The sequence below is a fragment of the Haliotis asinina genome, chromosome 3 (assembly GCF_037392515.1).
Source record: "Haliotis asinina isolate JCU_RB_2024 chromosome 3, JCU_Hal_asi_v2, whole genome shotgun sequence".
NCBI lineage: Eukaryota > Metazoa > Mollusca > Gastropoda > Lepetellida > Haliotidae > Haliotis > Haliotis asinina.
In genome coordinates, this window is record NC_090282.1 from 12,030,355 (window position 1) to 12,054,364 (window position 24,010).

The window sequence follows — 24,010 nt, forward strand, 5'->3', positions numbered from 1 at the left end:
CACTTCAGCCTACCTGTGTGAATCCAACGAATTGTCTTTTTAAAATCGCCGCGGTGTATTTTCCCTTGATATTCAAAGGGACTACATTTGAACGTTTTGTCAAAATGTGTTTCTTGAAATGCGAGGCAAATCTTTTCGTAGCCACCGCTAGACTTTCCAGACGACACAAGGAAAACATCGGTAATTTTCGTTTGTCTTGCGTGATTCAATGTTATTTGAGATGAAGAAGTACTACCACGAAGTACCGAATGAGTTGCCATTGGCAGCCGAGTACATTGCAATGTACCTCACATGTAAGCGGGGTTCACTGAAAATAACAGAAGTGTTCACTAAGGTTACCTTAGTGAGTTACAATCACCTTAGTGACTTTGTGAAAGGTGGTCCTGGACGATGGGCCGTATCTGGACGGTGGACTGTTGTAAATGTATCTGGACGGTGGACTGTTGTAAATGCATCTGGACGGCGGACTGTTGTAAATGTATCTGGACGATGGACTGTTGTAAATGTATCTGGACGGTGGACTGTTGTAAATGCATCTGGACGGCGGACTGTTGTAAATGCATCTGGACGGTGGACTGTTGTAAATGTATCTGGACGGCGGACTGTTGTAAATGTATCTGGACGATGGACTGTTGTAAATGTATCTGGACGGTGGACTGTTGTAAATGTATCTGGACGGCGGACTGTTGTAAATGCATCTGGACGGTGGACTGTTGTAAATGTATCTGGACGATGGACTGTTGTAAATGTATCTGGACGGCGGACTGTTGTAAATGCATCTGGACGGCGGACTGTTGTAAATGTATCTGGACGGTGGACTGTTGTAAATGTATCTGGACGGCGGACTGTTGTAAATGTATCTGGACGGTGGACTGTTGTAAATGTATCTGGACGGTGGACTGTTGTAAATGTATCTGGACGGTGGACTGTTGTAAATGTATCTGGACGGTGGACTGTTGTAAATGTACCGGGACGATGGACTGTTGTAAATGTATCTGGACGATGGACTGTTGTAAATGTATCTGGACGGTGGACGGTTGTAAATGTATCTGGACGGTGGACTGTTGTAAATGTATCTGGACGGCGGACTGTTGTAAATGTATCTGGACGGCGGACGGTTGTAAATGTATCTGGACGGTGGACTGTTGTAAATGTATCTGGACGGTGGACTGTTGTAAATGTATCTGGACGGTGGACTGTTGTAAATGTACCGGCACGGTGGACTGTTGTAAATGTATCTGGACGATGGACTGTTGTAAATGTATCTGGACGGTGGACTGTTGTAAATGTATCTGGACGATGGACTGTTGTAAATGTATCTGGACGGTGGACTGTTGTAAATGTATCTGGACGATGGACTGTTGTAAATGTATCTGGACGGTGGACTGTTGTAAATGTATCTGGACGGCGGACTGTTGTAAATGCATCTGGACGGTGGACTGTTGTAAATGCATCTGGACGGTGGACTGTTGTAAATGTATCTGGACGGCGGACTGTTGTAAAAGTATCTGGACGGTGGACTGTTGTAAATGTATCTGGACGGTGGACTGTTGTAAATGTATCTGGACGGTGGACTGTTGTAAATGTATCTGGACGGCGGACTGTTGTAAATGTATCTGGGCGGCGGACGGTGGACGGTTGTAAATGTAAAGAGCGGACTCTTGTACCGAAACGAATAAGGAATCTGTATAAAGATGTTTGTACTAAACAGGTATAGATCCATACGTATCTCGTGAGTGTTGACATTCTGTTTTTAACCCAATGTCATTGACTTAATGACCCATGGAATGTACATGGAAACATTCTGTGTGATCATTGTTTTTTGCGCTACTATATCTCCGCAAGAAGGGTTTATATGCAGCTACTGTTCACCTGATCACTAGGACATTTTCTTGGTGCCCATTTGATGTGTTATATGCATCACTGTCGTGGAAATCTCGTAACGTTTTTGCAGCGTTCTTGCAGCTTTGCAGAAGCATTGTTGTTACATTGTCGTGTCGTTGTTGTACCACTGTCGTATCGGTGTTGTAGTACTGTTGTAGCATTGTCATTGGATGCTCGTAGCGATATATATGTGTCTTTACACGAACACTCACGTTTCGAAACTTCGAAACGTTCGTAATTCCAAGAGACATATGCTACTTTAAAGCCAAATGTTAAAGTGTCTGTCGTTGAACAATGCCTGTGACTGAAACCATTCCTCCACATATAGCCTTAGTACACCACTGCGTCACGGGAACCAGGTTTTGTTAGAAAGTAACAGTAGGGTAGGCTGATACTTAAAGCTTCCGCTCACGTTTACAGAAGACCACGATTAGGCAACGATTATGCCGATCGGACGTGAAGCAATGGTCGATGTAGATCTTCATAATCGTGAAACATTTTGTATACTTTCCCTTTTCTTGACGCTCTTCTCTGGACGCTCTTCTACGATTTCATGATCTCTGATAGGATCTGTTATTCGATCAGTGACACTGTAATAAAAAAATCTGTAGCAAATATTTGACAATATGTAGCTACTTTTACGATCATCACGACTGGAGCATACGATCCGTTGCGATTTCGCCCGTTTTTAGACGTTCATAACGATCTGCTGCCTTTCGTTACCTTCTGTTTGGACAAAGAAGGGCCATTGAATGTAATTGTGGCACGATTCGCGGACAGCATGTGTTATTTTGGAGTCCTTTACCTTTGCCCTTTTTCGATCCCTATATTCTACAATGAAAATGACGACGAAATAGTGTGATATGGCTTCAGGTGGATAGCAATGAATTTCGTCTGGTCGCATGACTCAATTTATTGGAAAGCGCATCAAACGCAGAAGAAGGTGTCTCACTACACGGGAGAGTGATAGATCGTGGACGTATAATTCGTAGTACTACATGTTAGAACGTCCATTGAAATTCGTTGAATCGTGTTAGACCGAGATGGGTTTGCGTACAACGGGACACAGCTGGAAAGCTTAATATGATCTTAACGGATCTTCATAGAATCGCGCTAGAATCTTGGGACAATGGGAACTAACATCTATTACTCGTTATTACGATGTACTACGATCATCCCCCATTACGCTTTTTCACGCGTCCCACGCTGTTATACGATTTGTTCCGATGCACACACTCTACTACGCAGTGCCATGTTCTGAAAAGAAAGCTAATTAAAACTATCGGCATGATCGATTATCGGGATACTTCACGCCGTAGAGATATCCTGCGGTCACTACGATTTGGATCTGCGATCTCTCACGCGTTTTAAGATAAGATACGATTTATAGAAAAATTCCTAATCGTGCCCATCGTGCACTACTTGTGGCCTAGTATAAACGCAGCATCACGCTGAAGACCTGGGTTCGATTACCCGTATGGTTACAATGTGTGAAGCCCATGTCTGGTGTCTCCCGCCGTGGTATTGTTGGAATATTGCTAAAAGCGGCGTAAAAACGTGCTCACACAATCACCGTTTCAAACGTGAATTAAGAATGATAATATACCGATTCAGAGATGCACATTTTCCCTCGGCCTAGTATTTCTTGTTTTCATGAGCTTTATATTTTGTGATGCATTTATGTACTTGGTATGTATTTAGGATTCCCAAACTACTATTTGCATTTCACCAAGACGGAAAAAACCCTTTATGCCACTGTCACTACTCCAGAAAATAGTTCAACACCAGGAGTACGTAGTCCTTATTCTTTCAGTATACGAGGACTGGAGAAACTTATTTCAAACAACTGAATGGAATTTTATGGCGTATCAGTAACCTTGTGTTTAGTTCCATATATGCACCACAACATTGCTACTCTTTTGTAAACAGGTCAATAAACAATAAAACAATACGTTTTCAGATAAATACGTAATTGGTTCTAAGACTGTACACCACTGCTGACGAGTATCTGCGACATTTTCTAAATTATTTCCTACCGTATGGTGCATATGTTTTTTTATTGGTAAATGTGCCGCTACAGCCCTTATATGGAGCCCTGGGCCTTTCTTAGTTTCGACGGTGAATATGGAATGTTTCGAGTTGATATCTCCTGACAATGTGTCAGATATGCACTGAACATTGCACGTCAGTCTGCTAGGGAAATTCTTCACAAGGACAACACATGCTAGCCTAGTGTCTGGCACACTTGTAATCCCCTAGCATGGGGTAACTGTATCACTAGGATGACAGCCATATGTGTGTCACCTGCAGCATTTTATTTATAGCTACTCAATATTGGGTATTGCGTGAAGCCGGTGGCATTGATAGATAACAACGTCTTTGTCCTCGGCTGCACTGCAGCGACGTCAGTGGGCGAGTAAATAGGTCTCACCAACTAACGTCGCTCACACTAGCTCCAAGTGGCGAGTCGAAATCGAACCAAGTGAACGCTACCCAACAGTCCTAACACCTTGAACCAATTGTTTTGAATTACACTCAGATTAGTAAGTGTGTGAAAAAGTTCACAATATTTCTGCAATATCGTGACAGGTTAGAACAGAATTAGACTCACACACTATACCCCAAACGAAATTCGAACCTGGACTTCAGTCGTGGCACGCAAACGCCTTAAACCTGGAATATTGGGTAACAGTGGGATTATCCATTGTCAGTCGATAGGGAAACCGAATGACAGTGGCGATAAAAAGGTGCCATTTCCGACCATGTGTTTAACTCCCATGTCAATATCATTTCGCAGGTGACTGTCGACTCAGCGATGTAATGGCGGCACGGGAACGGAATCGAGAGACTCCATATCAGGATTTTACCAGGATTAAGAACGCCGTGTTTATCCGGCGAGCCGCCAGGGGACATTTGGACCGAGATGATCTTTTCACCGACCCTTCCTTCCCACCGGACTGGTCGTCCTTGACCTATGTCTATAGCGGGGATGACAAATATGAGAGAACCGTTTTCAAAAGACCCACGGTGAGATGTTGTCACTGTCATGTTCACACCTACAGTTTGATTGTTTTCATTATTTGCGAAAATGCCCATAGCAACGCATTATGTATTTCTCGTAAATCTCGATGGTTCTAGTCTTTCAGAATTAATTCGCCAGAGACTCATAATCCGTATTTATTCGTAGCTCGTAGGCTAGCCACTAATTCATAGTGCAGAAGGGGGATTTACGAACTCACCCTTTGTAGTGCTCGGGGTAAGGCGGGGTGGAACGGGGTTTAAATGCTGCATTTAAGATTCTTGCACACATACAGTGACATGCATATACAGGTGCGTGTACACATGTGCCTGTGAATAGGTGAGTGTGTGTGTGTGTGTGTGTGTGTGCGTTTCTACTATGAAGTCACTACGAAGGTGTGATCACTTATTTTACGGATCCATTTCTAAACACCTCTTTGCCTGTTGCAAACTATTCTTTGGGCACTTTGACTGTTATGGTTATTCTGTCATGTAGACGATGTGTACTTGCAGTGCTAGCCCGTTGAGGTGTCATGCCACTGTAACAAAGATATCTTCAGTCATTCAAGCTGATCATCGTTTGTTTCATCCGTTTCATCAGAAAGACAACACGCATTATCTCTTTACTTGGTAAAGGTCTGTCTTCTAGTGTCTCGTAGTAGTTGGGAATGGTAATGGACTCTGGGTCATGGACATCATTTCTCAGATATTGGATCCAAAGCGTCCTCTGACGAGAAAGGTCGTTTTAGCAGTATCCTAGCAATATCACGTCGGGGGAGAACGCAAATGGGCTTCATGTACACACGTGTACGTGATGAGTGAACGCTACAACCACTAGGCCAACCCGCCGTATTTCATTTATACCACGGCGGGAAGGCTTGGCATGTCTTGGACGTGTACCGTTTTACGGAAACCCACGGTATCGTGCGGCCAAAGGTATCAGGTATCAGGACAGACAGTGGTCCGACACACAATCGTAGGCTTCTGGCACACGTAGGGGTCATAACTTTCCAAAGTGAAATCCGGTCCCAACAGTCAAGTCAGCAGTTATATGACCTGTCATTTATCATGTTATAGGATATTTATAAAGCGCATCTATTATGGCAACTACTGCTTGCTCTGACATATATACTAGCCACATAAAGAAACTGTTCCTTTTTCAAAATATTACCTCAGTTGGTACATACGATAACAATGTCAGACTTTAATGGAGGGATCATGAGACAATAACAAGTTGGGTGAATTTCATTTGAAACGTCAATCACAATGACCTCCACACGCGGGCTCAATAACGGGTATGTCCACCATCGGCATTGAGAACAGCAGTACATAGACGACACATTGAGCCTATCAAACGTGCAAGGAAGCTTGTGGGATGTCACGCCAGATTCTCTCAAGTTCTGTTGCAAGGTCAAGGACGTTATCTGGTAGATGAGGAAGAAGGCCTAGACATCGATCTATCTCGTCCCAAACATGCTCTATCGGTGAGAGATCCGGTGAATTTGCAGGCCAAGGCAGTAAGTCAACGTTGTGGCGTTGCAAGAAATCCATAGCACCCCTTGGCGTATAAGGGCGGGAATTGTCCTGTTGGAATGTTAACCCAGGGCCATGACGTTGCAATAAAGGAATTTCCACCAGTCGAAGAATCTGATCCCTGTAGCCCACACCAGTTAAGTCGCCCTGAACAGTCACCAAAGACACAGGCCTGTGCATAACGTTCTTCCACACGTCTATAGGCACGTTGACGTCCATCACTATGGGAAATGTTGAACCTGGACTCATCTGGAAAAAACCCCAACAAAAACAAGGGTCTGCGGACATGATTTCGGCGAGCGGGTCGATGACGTTGTATCAGGATAGGTCGTATGGTGGGACGTCGTGGTCTGATCCCGTGGTGACGTAAACGTTGCCGAACTGTGTTGGGGTGAATAATTACGGTGAAGTCCAGCGGTGGTCCGGGCAGTCATCACTGCAGTCTGAAACCTGTGGCGAAGACGGGTCACCCTTATCCGTCTGTAATGTATTGACGTTGATGCACGTGGACGTCTGGAACGTGGCCGATCGATGACGTCATTTGTGTTCTGGTAGCGTCTCACTAGTGCAGAAATGGTGTTCCGGTAGTAGTGGAAATGTGCAGACACTGTCATTGAGACATTCCCCAACGAACCATCCCAATGGCCTCATGACGTTGTGCAGACGTTAGCCTTGGCATGCTATGCGTGTCAATAGCCGTTCGATTTTTAGAACGATGGCAAGGGCAGGGTTTGAGCTTTCCAAAATGACAGTATCGTGTGGCATTCATGTGCTTTGTTTCTCTTTCCCGCAATGCACGTGCAGCAACGCATTGCACGGCTCAAGGACGAAACCACTGACGGAACGTGGCACGTGCATGCATGTTGGATACATGTCACTAATCTCTGAGTTTAAATCCTTATGTGTCTACACAGGTTTGATAAATTTAGATTTTAAATCTTTGTATGCACGGTTTTTATGCCAAGTATATTTCCATCGATCATTGGATGTCAATATCAACGGCCCATCTTATTATGAATCTCAGCTGCCTTAGGAGTATTCAACTCTTGCAGACTCTAGGCGCACCGAGTTATTTGTAGCTGTCTCATCCCATCGAGGTACCCATTCACAGCTGGGTGACCTGGGGCACATAGACACAGTACTTTGTCCAAGTTTGTTTCACGTTGCTGTACCAGCAACTAGGTGTTTGCACGTATTCATGTGTCACTATCTGGTCATCTACCAACGGATTTGATGATGATGATGATGATGATGATGATGATACTTTATTTGCCCGACAAAGGAATTCGTTTTACAACAGTGAGGCATACAGTATAGTTAAAGTGAAACAAAGAAAAGCGATGATCTTTAACACACATATAAATGCGGTGAGAAGATTAACCAGTGTATATTCTAGGAGACAAGTAAGCAAATCCATGTAGAATGGTGGCTAGATCTATCATTCATTTAAAAGTTTAATGATAACAGGTATTGGGACCTTTTTGTGAGGACTTCAGGGACCGTCCCTATATCCAGTTGGTAAAAGTTTAAAACAAGAATGTAAATCATGAGACGGGCCAGAAAAAATCTTGTTAAAATACGATTCTGTGGGTTCTTTTAAGTGCACAGGGTTGGGCACTGTACACTACGGGCTGTGGCAACACGAAAAGAGTCTGCACACAAAGCTGACTCCAAGATTTTCACACCCGGATCACAAGTGGATTCGATCCCGACACCTCACCCTCGTTGGATCACTAGCCTGGCGCTTTAGCAAGCTCGCCCACCACGCCCCTATGTTACGGATGGACAGCGTTCGTAACTTACGCAGGCTGTTAGTCCCGAAGCCGACCGAAAACCACCCGGACCCACAGCCTCTGTTTTCCGCAGGTCCTTGTGGCAGACAGCTTATTCATCTCCAATAACTAAGAGTATTATTTCCGTATTAAGATATAGGGTCTACACATTCTGACCAGCACCCACTACTTCTTATGGTTCCCGTTTCACAAAGCGGATCTCGTAACTTTTCTCGTAGAATTCTTTCTTCCTATGTTACAGGTTACGAGATCTTAGACTTACGAGAGCTTTGTGAAACGGGGCCCTGGGTTCTTAGAGCTTGCAACCTTTCGGGATTAAGGGCAACACTATCGAGTATGGAATCTAAACTTTTGATGTGATTGAAACACTCATTGTTTTCCAAGATCAAAATTCCTTTGTTGGTGTGAAAAATCACAATAAAATCGAATATAATCTAATCCATATTACAGCTTACGATAAGATGGAATGTCTCGGAGAACTTCCGGGTCCAAACCTAAGACTGCTGTCGGTAATGAGAAGGAAAATCCCCATATGCAAACATTTAAAAAATCGGTCATAAAGCTTTACATGTCCTTGTACAGAGAATAAATCGCAGAGATAACATTAACCGTCCTCGATCAGGGCTGGACTAAACAACAAGATACCCAAGCGAGGCTGAAGTACCAATAAATGTTCACGTTATTATGAAGCTATACAGGTGTACTTATAGGCAGGTGCGGCATCTGTGCTGTTTGACGTGAGATGGCTTTTCCGACGGTGTGATCGCGCAAGTGTGCTAGTGGGTCACGGTTCACATTGTACCGGAGGAACGTACGGCAGCTGATGTTAACACAATCTCTCCAGTTTTTATGAGAGATTAAACTAGCGTCCAAAACGACAATATCTTATTCTCAATCACATGTACATTGTATTTTTGTAATCTTGTACTTGAGTTTCTACGTTCAAATTTCGGACTAGTTAATGTTTTTGTGGTTAGTCTCTCATGGCTAGCCCAACTGGCCAGCAAAATTTGAAAACTATTTCCCAAACAGTGTACATTAGTGAGTATGGGCCTATGGGCCTACACTGACGACAATCTACAGATAAGTAATCATTACTTTTAAAATGCAGGGAAATGAAATCAACTATGAAACCATTCATGCTAATATCTTTGTTGAGTCGTCAGCCGGTGGGCGTATCACTGGGGTGGTTTAAGTTACTGACAGGACAGTTAACCCTGAACTCTCTGACGTCTGTTCTTTTACTTGAAGTCAGAGTGCATATCATTTATGAGGGAATTGATTTAAGTCCGCTTCCCACGAAACTCAAGTCCTATCACAGCTTGTCGGCTTTACGTAGCAGAAAAGCCAGAAATGATTAAGGCCTCTCACTTCGAGGAAATCCATGAGGTTGGTAAAGGTACTGAACAAACCAACACTGGGCCTTGATTTTCTTAGCGCTAAGATAGTCGTAAGTAATTGTTGATGTATGGCACTTACGACTATCTTAGCGCTAAGAGAACTTCTAAAAATTGGCCCTGGTCCCCGGTCCTCAAAGCAATCACAGTTGTAAGTCTATATTAAACTATGAAAGTTACGATCATCTTAGAGCTACGACCGCACGGTGGAATGACGCACAGGTTCCAAGAATTCATCTAGCTATAGGTATTGCTCAAGGGACGCAACTTTGCAAAGCGACTTCGTAACTTTGAATTTATTAATCCTACTTCGTGGAGTTGCCATTACATGCTTTCTGATGAAATGAACACAGCTACAGTCGAGGCGTGATGCATTTTGGGCAAGTTGGAGAATGGAAGTTGTATGGCAAATCTAGTGTCTGAAAGCAAGAAACTATTCCTCCCACTACTCATATTCTCACTCATTACACTTGAGTGAGTGTGTGGATATGTGGAATGTTACATAAAAAGGGGGTATTAATAATAGAGACATATTTCTCTCCATTTTGGAAACGAATCAGAGTCTCCGCATTCAGGCTCTTATCCGTTTTATCCAGGGCTTGTAAAACAGACGTTATTATAACAGAGATCGAACAGACGTACAGATGTTTACTAAACACGACACGACAACACGTCGATGTTTTGGACATCAGGGCTCTATCAACCTATTGTTTCAGTCTACACCGGCTGTATCTAGGATTCCAATGATTTTCAGAAAGCCCAGACTAATATAATTACGCCAGTTAACAAACGAACCAGGGGGCAGCTCCATTAAGCTGGTTTAATGGGATCAAACATTAGCGTTCTCATTGCACGCCAGGTATGTCAGGGCATTTTACCTGTGGAATTACTTCGTAGTTTGAAGTTTAATCCGTGATCACTAATTCTCGATTCCCTTGGTAAATTGTATGACTGGTTTTAGCAGAGTACAAAGCACAGCGTGCCCTTATGGGGCTAATTAACAGACAGATTGACGTTTTAAAACCACCCGGTCATTATTAGGTTAATGAGAGCCACAGGACAACGGCCGCACAGTACATCCCAGCGTGCTAACAAGTCAGACGTTGATTTTCTATACTGGACTTTCCACAAGGCTATTTCAGAGAAAAATACTTTTGTATGCAATCCAAGCAGAAACAGTGATGAATAACCAGTCAGAAATCGTCTCAGAAATCATTAAAAAATAAATAAATGAAAATAAATAAATAAATAAGACGAAAAGGAAAAAAAATTAATATAGTAAATAGTGATTATGTGAAGGAGACTAGGGTTGTGTGTGTATAAATGTACATTAATTAGCTATATCTCTGTTCCATAACAGTTCCTCGTAGATTTTACGGACACTTCACACTTAGTTGAAGTTCATATGTGGTCAACACCACCAAACAATCATTGTCCACAGACTGATTGATTAGGTAGGACGTATGTTTCACATGACATTCACTGACTGTTTCCCTGGCTCAAAGAAAATCGGTTGTCCGACTAGTAGGACAGAGACTTTCTCACGTCATTTAGATTTATAAGTAGGTTACTGAAGAATCCTTTACTCAAAAGGTATTGAAGTATCCGCCTTGAATTACTCAAAAGGAAATGGAGTATTCGCCTTGAATTACTCAAAAAGTACTGAAGTATTCCCCTTGAATTACCCCAAAGGTACTGAAGTATCTGCCTTGAATTACCCAGACGATACTGAAGTAACCGCTTTAAATGGCCCAAGTAGTACTGAAATATCGACCTTCAATCACTCGAAAGGTACTGACATATCCGCCTTGAATTACCCAAAAGGTACTAAAGTATCTGCCATGAATTACCCGAAAGGAAGTGAAATGTCCACCTTGAATTTGTCTCATGGGTGCTGAGGTATCGGCCTTTAATTACCCAAACAGTACTGAAGTATCTGCCTTGTGTTACACAAAAGCTGCCTAAGTATCTGCCTTAAATTACCCAAAACGTACTGAAGTATTCCCCTTGAATTACCCAAAATGCATTGAAGTATCTGCCTTGAATTACCCAAACGGTACTGAAGTATTTGCCTTAAACTGCCCAAGCGGTACTGAAGCATCCGCATTGAATTACCCAAAAGGACGTGAAATGTCCACCTTGAATTTCCCGATAGGTACTGAAGTATCCCCCTTGAATTACTCAAAAGATAATGAAGTGTTCGCCTAGATTTACCCAAAAGGTACTGAAGTGTTCGCCTCGAATTACTCTAAAGGTACTGAAGAGTCCGCTTTGAATTACCCAAAGGGTACTGAGGTATCCGCCTTGACTAACCCAAGTTTGTCACTACTACACTGATGCAAACAGGTATGTTTGGAGTTGTTAGTGATATTATTGCCGACAGCAAGCACTAACTCAACAAAGCTGTCGCTGCTCAGTGGCAACGATTAAATCCATGCTTATGTCGAGGCCATAAATATCCGTAATGGTATTCGAACCTTGCACCTTCTGACCCGATTCCGATTTGTGCACCATGATCAAGGAGGGAAACCCAGACAGTAAAACAGTCAGGTACAGGTTTCATTATTCTGTCACACAGACCCAAGAACAAATGCACGCAACATATGCCGGAAGTCTAGAATGTGCTTACTTTTGTGAGATTGTATTTTTTCGAAACTTGCGTTTCTTTTTGCTGTTGAGTATGGACAAGGGAGTCATCTATAGGATGACGAGGGATACTGCTACACAAGCGGATGGGTAAAGCTCTATATAATTATACATAATACTCAAGAAAGACTAGTGTAATGATGTATGACAAAGGAGGATAAAAGCGGCTTGTAATGATAAATTTATGTCTCCAGTCATGCCTGTTAGGTGTGCTTGCATAACATGTCCAGACATCTTCGTGTCCAGGTGAGAGCTCCCATCTATCAGGATTACGTTAAATCTTCTATTTATCCCTCTACTAGGTTCAGGGTAATTCCCATCCGCTGTCGATCTATTGTTGAGGTTATCATCACTGAAAAATTCCACATGGTTAACTAATACGAAAACCAAGAACTTTTATTACATTTTTTAATTATTTCTTCTGATCGGCGGATCTGTTGATCCAGTAATACACATTTATATAACAAGGCTGTATTGTCGCCAGTGATATGTCTTCGTGGTAGAGTCGCTTGGAACCTAATGACTGTCCGTCTCTATCAGGTAATTGCACTGGTGGGTATCGATTGAAGATTACACCTGACCGAGCTTCGTTAATCCTTTGTCCGCTAATTGAATTTGGGTTCAGTGTCCCCGAAATAGATAACGTTTTCTTCAAAATGTACCAGCTGTAAAAAACCGAAAAAGCATCTATTGTAGACAACTCGACATCAGGTGGCAACCTTAATGAGATTGTTAATGCCAAATCTGTGTCCTTCAAGTGGATTATTATACCCGATGGATTAGCTATTGTGATAAGTTGTATGACGAGCTTTCCACAAGTAGAGGTGAACATGGACAATTGAATGTGGCACTCTTTAAAATGCAAATTGAATGTAAAATAAGACACGTTACGTCCAGGTGGCGCTCTGCCTTAGAGAGAAAAAAGATGGCAATGACGACGTAGAGTTACTGTTTTTACTTTTGTTCTAATAGCTGAGTGAGAGGCCGATGTTGGGGGAATCGAACCTGGATCTTCGGGTTTCCGATCGAACACTTAAATCACTGGGCTATCCCCGCCGCTCCCGATTCATGCCTCTCTCTCTCTCTCTCTCTCTCTCTCTCTCTCTCTCTCTCTCTCTCTGTGTGTGTGTGTGTGTGTGTTCACGTGCGTGCGCGCTTATAACATATGAACATCGATCGTTACCTGACTACTACACTAGAAGAACGCTTGGATCTAAAGTAGCATACTATTGGAGGATTAGAATCATATCAATCCACCAAGCGGTGCATGGAGCTGCATTTATAAACAAGTAATGTGTCGTCTTACAGGAAATATGCGAACAACCTACATTTATCGGCGTTGGCGGTGTGATTGACGAGCCGTTCCCATGGAAACAGTGGCGACAACGAGGCTGGTTCCAGGCGGCGGTGATAATCATTTCGCTCAACGTCAGGTTTCTGGACAGACTCATCCCAGGCTATAAAGTCTTCGAACAGAACTTTGATTCTGATTATATTGGTGAGTCGATGGATGAAAAGAAGAAAACTGTTTGTGGCTGCCGAATCAGTTGCAAAAATTTAATAAAAAGCACGCACATAAATCAGTACGAGACCCTTTCAGTAACATTGTCCAAATATGAGTGAGTGAGTGAGTGAGTGAGTTTAGTTTCACGCCGTTTTTAGTAATATTCCAGCAATATCACTGCAGGGGACAACAGACATGGGCCTCGCACATTTTAACCATGTGGGGAATCGAACTCGGATCTTCGGCGTGACGATGGAACGCACATAAACGACTATCCTTTAGTGGATTTTCAAGACGCGAAATATCAGAAAAGCTTGTTTGAATGTTTCACCCAGTCAAAACGGGAATATGGAAGCCTGAGCGCTGATTGGAATGTTCACTTGACGGGGTGGTGTCTTCATGCAGATCTTCACGCTGAAAGTCATTATATAATCTATCTTACAGACACTGAAACAAACATATCCAAGAAAGTCCAAGCAAGTCTTTATTTATTTCCACAATTTGAAAATGGCGAAAGTCTCTTAGCTCCTTTTCATTGTATTTCATTGTTAATATGTACTATTTTCCCTATAAACTAATATAATTTCCGAGACAAGCTGTTAAGGCATTATACTGTACGCGGGATGGCCTCCATGTTATTTGCAAACATTCAGCTAAATATTTCATTACTAAGCACATTCGATTAGTCCATTCTGGGTATTGGATTATCAATTGTTTGCATATTTTTTAAGAAAGCCTCTTATTTGAAAAATCTAATCTCTGTCAAACAGATGTTCCTTGAATACTATACGAGGTTCCAAATTCCCTCACTCACTGTTGCAGGCGCATTCCGATTTACCATGTGGCGGTTTACAGAATGGGTTGAGATAATTATAGACGACTACCTGCCAATGCTTGACCACGCCCCCTTCTTCTGCAAGGTCATCGGTACCCCGTCCGAATACTGGGGAGCTCTGGCGGAGAAGGCGTATGCCAAGTGAGGATGTGGTGTAGTCGACCTTTTGTGATTTCATGGTCTCCGTAAAATATGCCTTAATTTGACTAATCAACAGCTGAATATGACGTGCAGATATCATAACATGAAAAGTGACATTCTTTATATACTGAGTCAAAAAGAAACTCCACATTCTTTTCTTCAGGACAGTATAAAAGAACAAGAGATTGTAAGATGGTTAAATTGTTATTATTTCATTGCTGAGATCTGTGTGATGTACTGATGTACACGATACACTGACAGTGCCACAATCAGTTCCATTAGGCTACACCGGCGTTCCAAACATGGGTATACAGAATGTCAAGTCACAAGAATAAAAATTCGATTTTTTAGTTCAATATTGTGTATGGCCGCCCCACGCATTCACCACTGCCAAACACCGCCTCCTCGTCGACTGCCTGATGCTTGTGGACACGTGGTCGGGGATTCTGTGCCATTGCTCTTGGTTCCTAAGACCACGAAGCCTTCTCCCAAGTGCATCCCAAAGGTGCTCTAATGGATTAAGGTCAGGGGACCTCGGCCAGTCCATGATTCCAGCGTTTTGAAGAAAATTTCGTTTCAACATCGCTGTACGCGGCCAAATATTATCATGCTGGAACTGTAGACTATGAGCCGCCAACGAGTTCGGGGTGAACACCTGGTTGCAGTAAGCAGCTGCTTCCCACAGAAAACACCCCACACTATGCAACTTCCCGAATCTGTCGACTTCCTGTACACAACATTGGGCATACTGTTTACGACTTCGTCTCCAGACTCTATGCCTGCCGTCCGCGAATATGAGGGTAAACTTGGATTCATCACTAAAGACGACTCGATTCGGGTCTATCGGAGGTGACGTTGGGCCCACAGCAGACGTTCACGTTGATGAAAAGGCGTCAATATTGGCCCACGACATGGACGTCGTGAATGGAGATTGGCAATCCGCAACCGATTTCGAATGGTCTGTGAGGACAGTCGACCTCTAAACATCTCAGCCCTGGTTCGTAGCCGGCAGAAATCTGTCACGTAGGTGACGTAGGACGATTTGGCGGTCTTCTGCTTGTGACGTCACGCGTGGACGACCCGACCTTGGGCGATCAGAAGTTTGTTGTGGACGATCTCACAAGTCATATACAGTGCGACGGCTGCATCCCATTGCTCTTGCGACGTCAATAACTGATCTTCCCGCTTGCAACATGCCAACGGCACGTTCACTTTGCACATTTGACAATCATGGCATTTAAAGTACCGTTAGAACTGTAGTTTAAATGACTAGAACTGAGGTCAATGCAAACACGTGCAAATGAAGAAAACTTCGATGCGAAGATCACGTGATCGACTGCACGTGCAAAACCTGATTTAGCACTAACGTCATTTGCACGACGAATGGATGGGTTTGAGTGGGTTTTGCTAACGTTTTTCTAGAGTCGAAATATAGGGATCCTATTTGGGATACAAATTACATTTTGTAAAGTTTCTTTTTGACTCAGTATACATGACAAGTACACGGTGGTCCCTGAAACGAAGAAAGCCAGAAACAATGTGGTTGTGAGCGTTTGCTTTGACCGAGTCAAGTTCAAAGATCGAAAACAATCAAACACAATGACAATAGTGGACAATACCAGCTGATATCGATGCCCTCACCATGCCCTCACAATAGGTTCGCCTTCGTATAGGTTCAAGTTGAAAGGAATTCGTAAATCTACTGACACTATAAGAAAGTTGGGACGTTTTTGTTCCTTGAACTTTACAAACTCCGTTGCAGGTGTAAGAAGACGTTCCAGGCCATTGAGTATGGCAACATGCTGGACGCGCTCACCGACCTGACCGGCTGCGTCTGTGAGTACTACACACCCGACGTGAACCCAGCCGACAACCTCTTCCACATCATGTACAAGTCCAGCATCAACAGGTCCATGATGGTGTGTTGGCGGAACGAGAAGAGGCTTACTTCCACTGGCTTTGATGTTGAGGAAAGTCGGAAAGTGAGAAAAACGACATAATATTCCCCGTGTAATTATAGGATTGTATGTGATGAGTTTAAGGCCTACATGTCTTAATGCTTAATTGTTCAGGTCCAAGAGACTGTTCGGGCAAAATGACAGCCACGCACTAAGAATTCCCGCATTGATGTCAACGTGGCAGAGTATTATTGGATAGTGCGCTTGATGACTAGGACATTCACTAAGAAATTCGATAGATGGCTAGAACGGTCAGTATACAGTTGAAGAGATGACACCTCAGTCGATACGGTTTCTGTATCAAAAGACCAGTGCACAGGCACATGTTGCATTGAAAGGAAAGGAAAACAAGTTAGCTTGTATGATAGTGGTTTGGTTTCCAGTTGTACTACATATAACGTAGTGATAGAACGTGTACGATGTCAGTGTGCCTTGCAGGCGGACAACGACTACGATGAACATACGATGGAGGAACGGCATTTCTTGCATCTCATCACAGCCACGACAAAGGTAGGCACGTGGACGTGATATCATTGCGCGTACTCTGGGTAAAAAACAAAACAAAACAAAAGAAACGAACAAAAGAAAAAAACAACAACAAAAAAACAAAACAAAACAGAAAAAAACCAACAATAAAATAAACTGTCATAATGCTGTTACATTATTTAATGACCCCAAATATACTTTCACATCACCAAGAACACAATTGACGTCAGGATGTTATGACGTCCGGTACTTGATGACGTCTCAATGCTATGACCTCACTGAGATCACTGCTCAAGAACGCTAATGGCAGTTTTGTGGTCAGATAAATTCATTCTTTTGCTGATAACTGATGAAGAATGATTTTGGATGGTATATAAAATCTCCACCTTTGATCTTCTGATATCAAATAGTTCAACACTCGTTGGTTGATTAGAGTAAGAATATCCTCAGCAAACCTCGGATATTGATAACTAATTTACTCGTGTTGATATATTTGATATCAGGAGACACTTAAGGGAGACTCTCTATTGTGAATCATATCTGCGGTCATAAAATTCAGCAAAGTGGTGATTCCGGTTTGAGAAAATAAGTCTCTTTTGGAAATTTATAGCTTCTGTGTAAAGGTCATACCAGACAATGCACAAGGTGACTGAGTGAGTTTAATTTTACGCCACACTTAGCAACATTCCATTTATATTGCGGCTGTCTGGATCGAGTCAGGACCAGGCAATCCCGTAATCAACACCGTGGGCATCGATCTGCGCAATTGGGAACCGATGACATGTGTCAACTAAGTCTGCGAGTCTGACCACCCGATCCCGTTAGTCGCCTCTTACGACACGTATGGTCGCTTATTGTGGCAAGTATGGGTTGCTGAAGACCCATTTTACCCCGGATCTTCACGGGTCAGTGCATAAGGCAAATAGCCTGCAATGTAGCAAAGATGCATAGACAAGAAGGTACAGAAATGGCCCACAAAGGTAGTGAGAAAAGTGCAGAATGATGCCACAGGTAATAGTAATACAAAATTAAATCACGAGGGAAAGTTATGTCCATTGTTCTTGGAAGTGTCTTATTAGAAGAACTGATTAACTGACCTAGGGAAATTATTTCTATATAAAAAAATAATAAAATTGCACTTATTTTGATAATGTTCATCATGCCTAATACATTACACGCGTAACTATGCCCTCATGATTTAAGCTCGTCACGATATGGCTGAAATATTGCCGATTCATTCAGTCATGGTTTAAGCTGTTCAAACAATTTGCGACAAAGCGCTTGCAGAGTATATTTAAATAACTACCTGGTGAGGATAATTAACCTATGTGTAAAGGTAGAGAATTATACCGTAGTGCATACATGAGGTATCAATAGTGCATGAAGGTCGCGACAATATGACAAGGTAAGATAGATTTTGCTGAAAAGTAGCGAAAATATTGCACAAAGAAAACAAATGCATATAGCTAAAGAACGGTGGATAAACGATAGCAACAAGGTTGTGTTGTACACCGAAATGTGTCCATGATACTCACTTTATTCGGTATTTATTCCAGTTTCCCAGTACCGACGGGCGTCTGATCGAGATGGTCCGACTCCGGTGCCCGTTTCCGAAGGAGCCTAAGTGGCATGGAAAGTACTCCGATAAGTGAGTACCCAGCATAAAGTGTCTCAGAATGGGTGGTGCTGCAGTGTTGTAATGGAACATTGGAATAGAATTCTGCGATGTCGTGGTAACATGACCAGCACCTCTCCTGCACACAGTTCTGATGCATTTCTGAGACCACCAGCTCTCGTAGTTATATATTTATGCTCGGGCCAGACCATGCTCTGACAAGAAAAGTCAACGCCTTTGGGTTAAGACGACACACTTTCTCAACCAAAGTCACTGTGCCTGACCGTGTGATTAATTTGACTACCTTTTACAGCAAGCATAGTTTGCCGAAACCTATTCTAACCTGAAATCTGAACATTACATGGGCCAATTATACTATTGGTTCCTGGCGGTTCCTGGCGGTTCCAGGGTAACAAGATCCACGGCTTGTGAACCAATTAGGTCTTAATTATTACAGACGGAGTATAAGACCTTCATTATTGTGTGTAACTGGCTCAGAATCCTGGCTCAGAAACGGTGCGAATCATAGTCCGTCTTAAGAGTCTTTGAACAGTATTCTTTCCCTGCTGCCTAGCTCTCACTTCAGTGATAAACCCTTAAATGAAACAAGCCTAGATTTCCTCAGGTTCTGAATCTCCCATCTCACTGGGGCTCCTTCTCAACTGAAATGAGATTATTTGTTGCTATTAAAGAGGTATGTATTCAGAGATTAAGCGTTGTCTACGTGAACCATAGCCCATACATTTACTCGTTGGTTTATAGGTCTTTGTAATGTATAGCCCCTTGCTACATGAAAGATTCTTAGCCTACTTCGTACATAAATCTGAACTCTTAGATTCCTTTGACACTGCATACGGCCATAAAACACACTCAATATCCTTTAAATATAAATTATGTTTTCAGTGACTTCAACTCTTGGAACACCGTAACGGCAGAGTTCAAGGACAAATACCGACCTTTGTCCCGGAAGGATGAGGATGAATACTGGTTAACGATGGACGACTTCCGGTGTAATTTTGGAGGGCTTGTGATAATCAGCAGCACTGAAGCATTCAATTACGAAGGGCTCACTGTCGACAGAAACTATTCTCTTGACAACGACTTTCCGTTAGGTAAAGATCGGAATAAGTTCATGTTTGGCAATCAAACCCGACCTTTGCTCAACATTGAAAGGACGTCCTCGCCCTGTGAACACGGAATTATGATGTTTTGTGACTCCCGACCAAATTCCGGCAAAATGAAGCTTGTGAAAAAATCTTCCTTTGTGAATAACTGTGGCGTGGATATGGACGTAACGGGTGTTGACAGGACTGTTGTTCTTGACTGTACAAAGGAGCGGTTAAAAGCAAACGATAAAAGAAAAGTGACAGAGAAACATGCAAGACCAGTTCCTAAGGGACCACCTCAAGTGAAGGAAAGAAAAGTGAGTCAACCTCTGGATCAGCATGGAGCTACATCACCAATTGCCAGTAGCAGACGACAGTCCAGCCCCTGGATGTGCAAGTCGTCCGAAGACCCAGTCCCAATAGATGGAGACAAGAGGCAGAAGCGTGTAAACAGTTTCGTGACTCAGAGTGAACCCTACAGCTCATCTGAAATCTCGCTCCACATACGAACTACTCTCTCAGTGGATGACAATTGTCGGCCCCAGAGTGCCCCGTTGCCACGCAACCACTCAACTGGATCGCTAAGTTCATTGACGCAGATAAACTTTTTAGCAACAAAGGCCGACTTTTTCAGAGCTCATGGAAGGTGGCGGAACATTTTGGAGTACAAGGACAAGTGGTCAAGTAGGTACTATTTACGTGTTACTTGTTAATGTGTCAGACAAAATATTTAGTCGTGATTACTTGTGGGAATATACTCCACTCGGCGTTATTTAGAAATAGTCTTAAATGCCTTATTCTACCAGAAAAAAACACACCACTATAGCAATTTTCATGAAAACCAACTGTTTGGAAAATAATTGCGCAGCCAGATCCATGGCGGCATGGTGAGAATGGAATCTGGACAAGACAAACACTGATCAGTGTCATGAACAGCCATCCAAATCGGTATCATACAACGCTTCTTTGTCGACCAAGTCACCAAGAAAAAAAAACCCGGCCCAGTAAATATAGTATGCAGTTAGCGCATGCCTTCATTTCTACGGTGTTTTATAGTTACGCGCAAGGCCTGTCTTGCACGACATAAGGCAACATAATATGACGTTATAGTCAATTTAATGGCAGTCAGTTTTACTTTTCTCCTTATGTTCTTATTTTCTTTTTTCTGTGTTTGTTGTTTAACGCCACACTCAGCAATAAAAAACTAGTGACTGACACCGTAATTATCCAACATGACATATGATGGCATACAATCACCGACGCAACCCAGCCAGACCTTTGATTCATTAAGCCATCTCTTACTGGTAAATGTATCCTGTGGCCGGGCTCCATGACGTGACGTGGACGTCTCTTATGCTATTTTGTCTCATCGTCTGTAAAGATCAGGATTAGAGTTGGCTTTCAGGAACCAATGCTTGGGGCGACTTTCGTGTAGTCGAGTCTCATGATCTGGCTTGGATGGTACAAGCTTATTTACAGACTGCCGACGTGCACCTGAATTTACCTGAGCAGACGTACGCACGCACGCACGCACGCGCGCGCACACACACACACACAACAAAAAATAAACAAAAAAACCCAACAAAACAAACAAACAAAACAAAACAAACGAAAAAAAACCCAAAACGAACATGGGTTCTCCATATTCTACGGTATTTTATGTCGATTTTAGTTTGATTGGTTTTGTTTTATTCGTATGGAGATGTAATATAATATAACAAGTAATCATAAATTATAATACTCTGTACATCAGGAAACAGGAAAGGCTTATCCAGGTCCAACATCGAAGCTCACTCCAAAAGTCCTCGGATCCTGTTCCACGTATCACGCGCAGATGTCTCAGATGACATCATATCACCCTGCATGCAAAGCAAACGCCACGTGCTCATATCAGTCCTCCAAGATTATCGTCACGGTCCCTCCACTGCTAACAGCCTCCTTGTACCAGTTGGCTTTTGTATTTACAAGGTGAGATGGTCCATATTTTGTTTCCGATTTCAATAACGATCAGATAATGTAGCAGGGTGATTTCAAGACTTCTGTGTTTTGTTTTCAGACCAAGAATCCCGATCGAGATGAAAAACGACACATTTCAAAACTTCAGCTAATAGGCGAGGTTGAAGGAAAACCGGAAATGCGGGAAGTGAATGCACGTTTTGACCTCGAACCTGGAAGTTATTTCATTGTTCCTTATTACGTCACGCAGGCGCATGAGGGAGAATACCTTATCCGTATATTGACAGAGGGAGATCCCCCAAGCGGCAAAGCGGCGTGGTGAGGACTAGGTGTTGTGCCGTTTTGGTTGTTTGAGTTTGGTTTAGAGCCGCTGGAATAAGTGCTTCAGTAATTCCAGTTGTTAGTTGATGTAGGCCAGAATCATTACGTGACGCAAGTCTCAGACTTTTACTTTTTACGGACGCCCGTCATATAGCTTTAATAATGCTGCCTGCGGCGTTAAATAATATTAAGCTGCTACAAATAAATACAATGGTTGGTAATGAATAGATACACATTTTGCTCTTGTCTTTTCAGTACGATATCGTGAAGACATGATGAGCTGATAACCGTGTGCTTTAAGTACACATACCTGCCAGCATGCCGAAGAAGTCGTTGGCTGAGCATTGTTGCAACTGCACTTGGCTCACAAAAGTTCAGACATCAAACCCTGCAACTGACCAATCGCATGAAGCACAGGTAAACTGTAGCGAAAATGTGGTTGCGCAGCGTAGAGAAAATGACCAGTCTTCATATATGCGAACGCTCTACGCCCACTACGCTGCGCAACCCCACTTGCGCTACAGTTTGCCAGTGCATGAAGTTATGTACATACGATAAATCAATAGAGAGCAACTGATGTTTGAAATGGAGTTGATATATGTTTCTGAATGACAACAGTCTAGTATTCACGACCGCGATTAACAGAATCCAACAGAAAAGGTGACACGTCATAAGGTATCACCACATCACCACTGTATTTAGAACATCCCAACAGCACAACTATTGAAGCGCACATAAAATATGACAAAGCCGTACACGTGGGTGGACACATAGACGAATCAGGTGCAGCTTGTTATTTACTGTTTTCATCTTTGGTCATGTTAATGTCATGTATCTGTAAGATGGGAAACTTACAGAAATATTGATAACATGTGGGTCTTCAAGAAGGGACACTTGTAGTCAGATCAGAGCAACTATGGTTCGGGAGGCGATCCACTACTGATACCATTTGGTCTCCTCAAGGTCTGTTGCGTTTTGATGGGTTCCCTGAAGGTTTGATCAAGGTTTTGACACGTTTTTCGTATTCTGTCTAGACACTCTACGGACAAAACGTGTACAGCTTTTAGTCTGGCCAGCTTTGTGCCCACGGTATAACAATAATCCCTGACATGAGGTCGGATACAGTGAAATTCATGCCGCCTGTAATTCCAAGATAGGATCTGCAGTCAGAGCAATCTGAAGCTCTTTCAACCATAGTGAGATCCTCCATTGCCTCTCGAAGACCTGTGTTTACCTGTTCCCTGAACATCTTCCCAAATACGACGGACAGATACAGTCGGAGACTTTTCAGAGACAGAAACAGAGACTTCCTATCTTTACATAACTTTTATTATTATCCGAATACATACAGTCAATGTTTATGTCATTACTTTAATTTCATTTAAACACAATTTCACTGGCACTTTACATAACAAATTTGCAGTTTTGTTACCTTATGTTTGATTCCGTCCGCACAGCCCAGAACGATGCACATAGAGAGGCTGTGGGTCAGTGCGCTTCACCATGCTCTATGATCTCACACCAGCAGGTCCGACCTAGCACCCATTCTAGCGTCTGTCATTGATATGTTAATGCAATAAACTGTTAACACAGCATCATGACCTGGGTTTTTAATATCGAGACTGATTTCCTACAGATACCAAAGCGATCACACAAATTTTCCGTTGTTCCTGATGTTAATGATGATTCCATCCACAGTATGATGAAAAACCATATTCACTGACCCTCATTTCTTACTTCGAGGCCTAATAGTGGCCACCAAAGTGTAGGTGTTAGATTTATATTTTACCTATCTGGCCATCAAACTGATAACTTCC

The 24,010-nt window shown here is 42.7% G+C and overlaps 1 protein-coding gene across 3 annotated transcripts in view; it reads left to right on the forward strand.

The window, feature by feature from the left end:
• Nucleotides 1-23,786, forward strand: part of LOC137279226 (uncharacterized) — a 49,232-nt gene extending 25,446 nt beyond the window's left edge. For 2 of the 3 annotated variants that reach the window (XM_067811726.1, XM_067811727.1), the window contains 10 exons: nt 4,682-4,911; nt 13,580-13,769; nt 14,598-14,751; nt 16,514-16,733; nt 17,148-17,219; nt 18,752-18,843; nt 19,714-20,600; nt 21,670-21,884; nt 21,973-22,190; nt 22,449-23,786. In XM_067811726.1, coding sequence (XP_067667827.1) covers nt 4,705-4,911; nt 13,580-13,769; nt 14,598-14,751; nt 16,514-16,733; nt 17,148-17,219; nt 18,752-18,843; nt 19,714-20,600; nt 21,670-21,884; nt 21,973-22,190; nt 22,449-22,461 — 2,268 coding nt within the window. In that variant the 5' untranslated portion in view covers nt 4,682-4,704 and the 3' untranslated portion in view covers nt 22,462-23,786. Of the gene's footprint in view, nt 1-4,643; nt 4,912-13,579; nt 13,770-14,597; nt 14,752-16,513; nt 16,734-17,147; nt 17,220-18,751; nt 18,844-19,713; nt 20,601-21,669; nt 21,885-21,972; nt 22,191-22,448 lie in introns of those variants that run through there. The other variant, XM_067811725.1, reaches the window with a different exon arrangement.
• Nucleotides 23,787-24,010: the final 224 nt, after the last annotated feature.